Source organism: Melozone crissalis, unplaced genomic scaffold, assembly GCF_028551555.1.
Source record: "Melozone crissalis strain CALT ecotype California unplaced genomic scaffold, PUWL_Pcris_2 ptg000041l_1, whole genome shotgun sequence".
Classification (NCBI taxonomy): domain Eukaryota; kingdom Metazoa; phylum Chordata; class Aves; order Passeriformes; family Passerellidae; genus Melozone; species Melozone crissalis.
This window is the reverse complement of record NW_026535819.1, coordinates 10,387,655-10,397,001: the sequence shown is the minus strand read 5'-3', so window position 1 is coordinate 10,397,001 and position 9,347 is coordinate 10,387,655. Positions and strand designations below refer to the sequence as shown.

Sequence of the window (9,347 nt, the reverse complement as noted above, 5' to 3'; positions counted from 1 at the left end):
AGGATAGAATCAGAAAGAATGATAACAAAGGTTTGTGTCTCGGCTCTCTGTCCAAGCCAGCTGACTGTGATTGGCCATTAATTACAAACAACTCTATGAGACCAATCACAGAGGCACCTGTTGCATTCCACAGCAGCAGATAATCAATGTTTACATTTTGTTCCTGAGGTCTCTCAACTTCTCAGGAGGAAAAATCCTAAGGAAAGGATTTTCATGAAAAGATGTCTGCGACAGTCCCCAGCTCTGTGAGCCGTCACATGCTGTGCTGCTGTCCCTTATTGTGTCACCTGGTGCTACCCTGACAACTTTGGCACTGAACATTTCCTGCTGTCCTTCCCAAAGCTGTGATGCTGCTGCATCCCACCCCTCTCCTCCCTGCACCCCAGCAGCCTCTGCAGGATCCCCCTGGTTTCTCCCACCCCTCCTGAGCTGGCTGGAGGGCACAGAACCCACAGTCAGAGGGACACATCCAAAAGCTCCATGCCAAGCCCAGCAGCTCCATCCCAGAGCTTGTTTGGCCCTGGGATCAGCTTTCAGCCCCTTCTGCCCTGGGAGCTTTGTTTGGTGCTCTGTGACCCATCCCAGCTGTCCCCAGGCCCAGGAGCAGCAGTTTCACCTGCTTGTCTTTGTCTGGAAAACCACATCAGGGCCAACAGGGCTGCTCCCCCGAGGAGATGACGCAGGGCCCGTGTGGAACTTTCCATGAGAAACACGTGGGCCCCAAGTAATTGTCCCATTAGTTCAGGAAGGGACAAGAAATTACTTGCAAATGGCTCCTGTGCAAACACTGCATCCACAGCCCCCCCTGCTCCTGCTTGGCTTTTCTTCCTCTCTGCCAAGGGAGGGAGCAGGGAATGGGGGATCCCTGATTTCCCCAGGGTGGGAACCCCAAAATCATCCTGCCTGTGGGGGATGGAGCTGATTTTGGGATTCTCACCTTGCACAAAGGGGGTGGGGGTGCTGGCAGGGGTCACCCTGAGGATCAGGTGCCCCTTGTCCCCTCCCTGTGTCCCAGCCCTGCTCAGCCACAAATGAAAGCATTTTCCACCATCCTTTGCTCCATCCTCCCCAGGCTCAGGGCTGGCTGCACTCAGCATTGTCTGCTTTCCTCCCCAGCTCCAGGACATGTGTGAGCTGCATGGGCTGAGTAAAAATGACCTCATGCAGGGAAGAATCAGAAAATGAGCCATGAGAGGGCCACAACAATGCTTCCCCGCTGAGCTGGAGGCACCCAGGGGACTCCAGCACCGCTGCATTTCCTGCCCTGGCCCTGGCCCAGCCAAGCTGGGTTTGTATCCTGGACAGAAACCTCTGAGTCTGGTGTTATTTTTACCTCAGAAGCTTTTTACTTTCTCTGTATTTGCTCCCTTGCAAAAATTGCTCCCTTGCAAAAAACAATTTGGGGGTGACATCATTAATGCCACCTGCAGGGGTTGGTGGCACTGGTCCTGCCAGCCCCAGTGCAGGGATGCTCTGGAAGGGCACCTGTGGCACCCTGGGCAGGACAATGAGCTGAGCACCCCCTCCCCAGCCCAGCCCAGCCCCAGCAGGAAGGACAAACAGACTCTGCACCCTTATCACACCCAGGGCATGCCAATGGCCTCAAACAAAGCCAGACAGGGCTGACCTCCATCCCCACCCTGCAGACAGCTGGGGGCTCCTGTGGTGGGGCTCCAGACAGATCCTGGGCACCTCAGCACCCAAATTAGAGCTCAGGCTGCTCCTGATAAGCCTGAAGGGACTGTCACAGCAGCTCAGCTGTTTACTCCAGGCAGGGAATTCTTGTGTCAGTGGTTTCAGTATCAAACTGCTGAGCTGTGTTTAGTCTGTGGCTGGAAAGCAGCCTTGCTTCTATTCTGAGAACATTTGTCTAATCAGGGGTCCGAGGAATGATTTTGCTCAGTAGAAAGTTCTGTTTATTTGGGTAGGTTTGTCCTCCAGGATGGTGCCCTGGAAAAGTAAAGGCTGGGCAGTGCTGGAGTGTCTTGGGGCACAGGACACACCTGAAAAAAAGGCAAAGTTCTGTTTCTGTAGAAATAAGAGCAAAGCTTTGTGCTCCTGGCTCAGCCAGCTCTGGAATGAGGCTCCTTGCAGCCCAGGTGCTCACCTGCATGGCCACATTCCCTTCTCTCCCTCCTCATTCCCTTCTCCCAATAAATCCTCATGCCAGAAGTGCTCGGCAGCTTGAGCTGCATTTGCAGCTGCCACATTCAGATCTTCCTTTGCTTCTGTGACTCACAGGTGACCCCAGCACCCATCCCTGGCTGCCAGCCTCATCAGACAGCTGATGCAACACTGACCTGAGGGACACCTGCAGGGTCAAGGCCATCACCTAGGACAAGTGACACATTTTCCCACCTCTCCAAGTGCTTTTTGTTCATCCCAACCTCCTCCTCCCTGAGGATGTGAGGGAACCATCACATTAAATCCAAGATCTTAGGACATTTTACCTTTTTCAAAAACGTCAGATTTTGAAGCTTTCAGCTCTGTCTGGTGATAATTGCCATTTTCCTACATCAATCCCTTCCCTGGGAGCTTTGCCTTCATCTGGGTGAGCTGTGTGCCATGGATGAACAAGGAGCACCTGGCTGGACTTTGCCCTGTTTGCACACAACAAACATGGCTGAGCTGCTGCTATTTGCAACTCAGCAACCACTAATTTTTAGCCCAGAGATAAATCCTCGTTATCTGCTGAGATAAGCTGCTCCCTGTTTTGGAAGGCACCGGTTTCCACACTGGGAAATTCCCTTTGGCTGCAGCACCAGTGATGTCCACAGGCAGCTCTTCCCCACATCCCTGATCCTCGGGATGAGCCCAGGACAGGCAGCAGCTCCTGTGTCACCATTCTTGGGTGGCTTCAGTGCAGGAAATGTCCCCTCTCGTCCCACAGGGCCAAACCCAGCCAGGTGACCCCCTGATCCCAGCATTGCTGCCTTGGGAATGTCCCTGTAGCAGTGGCACTTGGGTTGTGGCTCAAATTAGGAATTAGGGATATACCTAATTCCCATTCCCTTCATGCAGGCTTGGGGCATTGATGAGTCAGGAATTTCTTCTCTTGGCATGACTGGATTTTGTCCTGGATATTTGATTTTGTGCTACAGAAGGACATTTCTCTTCCCCTTCTGTGCTGTAAGCTCAGTGTCCCTGAAAGAGCTCCTGTGTCCCCTCAGGGCAGTGGGGCTGGATCTCCACCCCAGTCAATGTCCCCCAACAGACTGGGCTGGATCTCCATCCCAATGTCCCCAGAACAAACCTGGGCTGGACCTCCATCCCAACCAATGTCCAACAATGCCCAACAAACCTGGGCTGGATCTCCATCCCAACCAATGTCCAACAATGCCCAACAAACCTGGGCTGGATCTCCTTCCCAATCAATGTCCCCCTGGGCTGGACCTCCATCTCAACCAATGTCCCCAGCACAAACCTGGGCTGGATCTCCATCTCAACCAATGTCCCCAGAACAAACCTGGGCTGGATCTCCATCTCAACCAATGTCCCCAGAACAAACCTGGGCTGGATCTCCATCCCAATAAACCTAGGCTGGATCTCCATCCCAACCAATGTCCCCCAACAAACCTGGGCTGGATCTCCACCCCAACCAATGTCCCCAGCACAATCCCCCTCCCTGGGCTCACTTCCCTCAGCTGTTCCCATGCAGATGCTCCAAGCTCCTCACACTTTCTGCTCTGCAGCACAAAGTCTTGGAGAAGCTGTCACAGCCCCTGTCCCAAAGCACAGAGAGGACAAAGCTGTGGCTTCAGTGTCACCACAGAGTCCAAGAGGAGACCTGAGTTGATGTTGAGACCTGTCCTGTTAAGGGGGCACTGGCCATCCCAGGAAAACAAGGAAAAAGCACATGGCCCTCCCAGCTTTGCCCCAGGCTGTCCTTCCAGGGAATTGTGTCCCCAGGCACGTGGGGATGGCGTGTGCCAAGTGACTCAGGCCAGCCTGGAACCAGCAATAAATTCTCTTACAGCAATAACCCAGCTCCTGCCACTCACCCAGGGTTATTTCATCTTCCCAGGGAGTCAGCCCAGGTCCTCATTCCCCCACCCCACGGGGCCTTTGTCCCCACAGGGATCAAAGCCAAACACCAAATTCCCACCCCACACCTCCCACGGCAGCCCCAGCCCTCCCTGCCTCTCTGGGCTGGGATAATTCCTGGAGGGAAGGAGGTTTTAGGCTCAAAATCCAGCATTGTTATGGGGTTGGGATGTCCCTGGGCATCAGCAGCACCATGGGATGCACCAGGGCTGCTGGGGCTGTGCTCAGGGCAGGGAGAAGGGGCAGCAGGGACTGAGCTGCCCAGTGCCCACAGAGCCCCCGAGCCCAGAGCCTCTGGGGGTGCCCCAGTGAGCCTGGGGACATGGAAAAATGGACAATGAAGGGACCCTGCTGTGAGTTTCCAACACTGACAGTTTGGGATGGAGAGAGGAGCTCAGAAGGGTGCAGATGGAGAGAGGGGCAGGTGCAAGAAAATCTGTGTTGAGTCCAGACACACAGGGAAACCCTCCCCGATGGGGAGGAGAGGAGAGGAAAGCTCTGGGCAGTGCCAGGAGAAAGAGGAGGGGCTGGCCTGGAGGAGCAGCTGGGAGGGTGCCCCCACCCACCGGGTGCCAGCAGCTCCTGGGGCACCACTGGGACCCCATCCATGGACCTTGACCCTGGGCTGCCAACAGCAGCTCCAGGAGAGGCACCAGGAGAGCAACCAGGACAGCCACATCACCAACCCTGCTGGCCCAGCCAAGCCCTGAGCAGAGCCCTCAGCTCTGCCTCACCTGGCAGCACCTGCTGGTGGTTTGGAGAGGGAAAACGGGCAGCTCTCCCGAGATGGCACCTGCTGGGGACAGCTGTGCTCAGGTGGGGCAGCCACACAGCCCTGGGCATCACCAGCAGCACTGGGCAGCCACACCACAGCCCAGCACGGCCCTGGGACACCACAGTCACACCCCTGAGCCATCCAAGGCCCACCACAACCAGGTGGCACTTCAGGTACCACACACACCCTGAACAGCCTTTACAAAGTATTTGCATCCCACACCAGAGCACTGCCCTTGCTGGGGAGGAGCTGCTCTGCCAAGCTGTGCACAGACCTGGAACAGCTTTTTGTTGCTGCTTTTGGGGTGTCCCAGAGGGACCTGGAGCTGCAGGAGATCACTGGTGTGTTTGGGCATTTCCCTGCTCAGAGCTTTGTGCCCTGCTGTGTTTAACAGCGACCACCGGCCTTGGGAACGGTCTCACTTTGGGCAAAACTCTGCTCCTACACCCAGACCTGGCCTCAGGAGCATCTGGCAGCTGCTCCATCATAAAAAACAGCTCAGAAATTCATGGAATCAGATTTTCCCTTCTTTAGGCACACAGCAACAGGATTTTACACTCTTCAGCACTGGCTCCACCGGTGCTGACAAACACGGCACGAACAAAAGCCAGCTACAAGAAATTATATTCTCCTTTTATTTACCTATGACCATGACAATGTAGGTTTGTTTCTAGCTGCAGAGATGCTTTGCACTGTAAACTGGGAGGCAGGCAGTGCACCCTGCCCTGCCAGGGCCAGCAGGAACCCCTGCTTCCCAACACAGCATTGTTATCCAGAGTCAGGAGAGCGGCTGCTGCTCAGAGTTGCTTTTCTGCTTTCCTCCACCACCAAACCCTCCGTCGTCAGGGCATCAGTAATTGATATTTACACCAGGCTCCCCCAGCGGCCCGCTGCCAGGGAATGGGTCTGGCACACAAAACCTGCTACCTTACAAAATCTACACACCTGCAAAAAGAAAAAGGCATCCACTCCGCCAGAGAATCGGCCGCGACACACACAAATATTGCACTTGTAACTTGGGGACGGGGAGGACACGGGGCTTTCCTAGCACACAGCAACGTGTCCAGCTACAGGAGGGCAATAAATAAACCAGGGGTGAGGGCAGGAGGGGGTGCTTGGCACCCTCCAGCACAGGGCAAGGGCCCGGCTCTCGCTGCTCCAGGGGGACCCACCACGAGCCAAGGAAGCGCCGGGCTCCTGCCAGAGGCCCCAGGAGGGAAGGAGGAGGCCCACAGGGAAGCACAGCAGCATCCCGGGACTGCTCCAGTTCACAAGGCTTTAATCCAGGACCACATCTGTGTCGGTGCTGCTGTCCCCCTGCCAGAGCCCTGCACAAGATCCCCTCCTTGCCGAGCTGGGCTCACTCTCCACCTTCCAGCAACGCTCCTGGCTGGGGCAGGTGCTTCACAGTATCTTGTGGGAGCTTCCCTCCAGGCTAAATCCACGCCGGGGCCACCCCGAAGGCGTCGTACCAGCGATGGTGGGGCTGCAGCAGTGCCAGCCTGCCCGGCTCAGTTCCTTCAGCTGCCCCCTGTCCGTACGGCCTGGGGCACGAGCAGCACAGCGAGCTCCCACCAGCTCCTGGGAAGGCCTCCACTGCCCAATTCCATGTAAACACACAGCTCCCAGCCTGCCCCAGACAGTCCTTGGGCCTACAGCGGGGAGCTGCCCTTCTTCTGGTTGATTATGTCCAAGTAGAGGTCGGAGCGGAGGAAGCGAGGGTACGAGTCCTTCTCCATGAGCCCATAAATCCTCTTCTGTGCCAGGTCGAAGCAGCTGCGGGTGATGTTCTGCAGGTTCTCCTTGGTGTGCTCCCGTGTGTAGGAGTCCAGGTTGACCTGTGGGCAGAGGAACCAGGGCTGGTGAGCAGCTCCCCAGGCAGGCACCGTGCCAGGAGCCGCACGCCAGCGTGGGAGCCAGCCCTCACCTCCTTGCAGGACTGGATGGCAATGTACTCAGCAAAGATCTTCTTGGCCTTGGACACCATCTTGGACTGGGATTTGATCTTCTTGAACTCCTCACAGGCCAGCCAGAACTCCAGGTTCTCCTCGCTGAACTCGGTGCGCAGGAAGGCCCTGAAGGCAGCGAGCCCGTCTGTGGGAGAAGGGACACGGTTCTACCCCTGCTCACAGCCAGGGAGCTGCCCCACAGGAGCCTCAGCCCCACAGGAGCCTCAGCTCTGGCACAGCTGCAGCCCAAACCCCCTCCCTGCACTGCCCAAAAACCCCCTTGTGCAAACACGCAGTGATGGCACTGCCAGGGCAGCACAGCCCATCCAGGAGCTGAATCCACATCCCCAGCCTGGCTGCAGCACCCAGAGCAGAAGGGAGGCTGGGCTGGTGTGGGGACAGGGTCCCCATGCCACCCCCTGGGCTGGGTGTAGGATGGGGTGCCTGAGAAGGGCTGTCCTCCCATGCTCAGATGTTCTAAAGCTGCTCCATGGTCCCTCTGCACTGCCCCAAACTGGGCACAGCCATGGATCCCTGACCCCTCCTCCCCAAGCTGGGGCTGCACCCCGACCTGAAGCTCTCCCTGGCCCTGTCCCCAAGATCCCCCCTGGGCCAGGCAGGAGCAGGAGGGGGGCACACCAGGGAGAGGCTAATTTGGCTTTGTGCATCCCCAAGCTCCGGAAGGGATTAAAGAGGAAATCCCAGCTTTATCCAGGCACGTGTCTGGATATTCCCCTGGCAGCACACATAAGGGAAGGGATGGACACACACTCACATTTGTGCAGCAGCAGCTTCTCCAGAGAATCCCCCCATTTGAGTGCTTCCTCAGGAGTGGGCCTGTGGAGAAAGGACAGAGGTTGGCAAAGCTCAGCAGCAAAAGCTGCTTGTGCTGCCTGCTAAACATTTCCAGTGGATTAAAAGCCAGGCTGTGAGCCCAGCACAGCTGCTCCCAGCTCCCAGATCAGCTCCTGCTAAATGTTTCCAGAGGATAAAGCCACGCTGTGTGCCCGAGGGGCTGGCCCTGGCTCCCACCTTGTTACTGGACTGGCAGAGCAGCTGAAGGCAGTGCCAGGCTCTGCACAGGCAGCACCACCCAAAGGAAACCCCTGCCTTCAGGCTGGCAGGAAGAAAATCCAACCCCAGGGGTCTGTGCCACCAGCTGTGGCACTTGGAGTGTCTGAGGAAGAATTGAAGAAGCCCTGGGTGATGCAGAGCTGTGGAAAGGTGGGATTTCAGCTGCCCCATTCAAGCAGCCAGAGAAGCTGCCAGGAGCAAGAGCAGGGACGGCTTGTCTCCAGCTGCTGGAGCATCTCCAGAGCAAAGTGGTTTTTCAAACCATCCTCTGGCCAGTTAAAGTTCCATAGGCAGGCACTGGGAGAACGCTGCTGTCAGGTAAATTTCCAGCCCGAGCTGCTGCGATGCCACTGTGCAGGCAGCACCTCTCACCCTCCAAGAGGAGATTTTCATCCAAAAAAATATTTTAAATGCTCCTCTAGACACAAAAACTTTGTGCACAGCTTCCCTAAACGGGGTGAACACAGCTTCCCTGGAGGTGAGGAGCTCCAGACCACGGCTTGTCCGCAAGCCCGCAAGGTCCCCAAACCCCGATGGTCCCCATCCCCACGGTCCCCAAGCCCCGCGGTCCCCATGCCCATCCCCTTCCCCGCGGTCCCCAAGCCCGCACCGCCCGCTCGCAGCACCTACTTGAGCGATTTGAGCACTTTGTCCAGCTTGCCCGAAGGGTTGGCTCCGGGGGACTCGTTCCGCCGCCGAAAAATCCCCAGGCGGTTCTTCATGTCCTTGGCTCTAGGGACAAGAGCGAGCGTGAGCGGGGCGGGCGAGGGGACCCGCGGCTCCCTGCGGCCCCTCGCCCGCCAGCACCTACTCCTTCATGGTGTGCCGGCGCTGCAGGCTGCCCGTGTGCGGCCGCTGCACCGCCAGCAGCATCTCGGCGTGGAACTCCAGCGGCTGCGGCTTGGACAGGTCGCGGAAGAAGGGCATGGCAGCGGGGATGGCAGCGGGGATGGCAGCGGGGATGGCAGCGGGGACGCTGTGCCGGCCCGAGCCGCGCTCCTGCCGCGCTCCAGCGCGAACGGGAAGTGGGAGGGCGCAGCTCGGGGAGCTTTAAATGCGCCCGGGGCGGCCCGGGAGTGTGAGAGAGTGAGTAAAGGCTGTGTCAGCCCCGCCGCTGGCTGGGACGGCTCTGCCGTTGCTGGGGAAACTTGAGGAAAGGTGGAAAAATCAGCGCCGAGGCGGATAGTGGGGCCTTTCAAGAGACGGCGGGGAAAAATAATCACGGCGAGGATTTACGAGGGTTATTTATAGAGCGCGGGGAAGGCAGCGGGGCCGGCGGCGGGGCGGAGCGGGCTGAGAGCACTGGGGACCTCGCTGCCCCGTGTGCCCCTGCGTGGGCACCCACACACGCACACCCCACGGTGTTCACACGGTGCGGTGCCAGCCCGGGCGGGACACGGCCGGGGGACATTTCCCTAAGGGCTGGCCGGGATTGGCAGCGCAGGGCATTGGGCAAAGACGCCCCACTTTGTCACCCGCGCAGCTCCGACATCCCTGGACAGACA

The 9,347-nt window shown here is 57.8% G+C and overlaps 1 protein-coding gene across 3 annotated transcripts in view; it reads right to left on the bottom strand.

The window, feature by feature from the left end:
* Positions 1-5,452: 5,452 nt before the first annotated feature.
* RGS3 (regulator of G protein signaling 3) overlaps positions 5,453-9,347 on the bottom strand; it is a 65,384-nt gene continuing 61,489 nt past the window's right edge. For 2 of the 3 annotated variants that reach the window (XM_054283915.1, XM_054283917.1), the window contains 4 exons: positions 8,473-8,574; positions 7,544-7,605; positions 6,747-6,913; positions 5,453-6,657 (listed from right to left, as the gene is read on the bottom strand). In XM_054283915.1, coding sequence (XP_054139890.1) covers positions 6,472-6,657; positions 6,747-6,913; positions 7,544-7,605; positions 8,473-8,574 — 517 coding nt within the window. In that variant the 3' untranslated portion in view covers positions 5,453-6,471. Of the gene's footprint in view, positions 6,658-6,746; positions 6,914-7,543; positions 7,606-8,472; positions 8,575-8,653; positions 8,786-9,347 lie in introns of those variants that run through there. The other variant, XM_054283916.1, reaches the window with a different exon arrangement.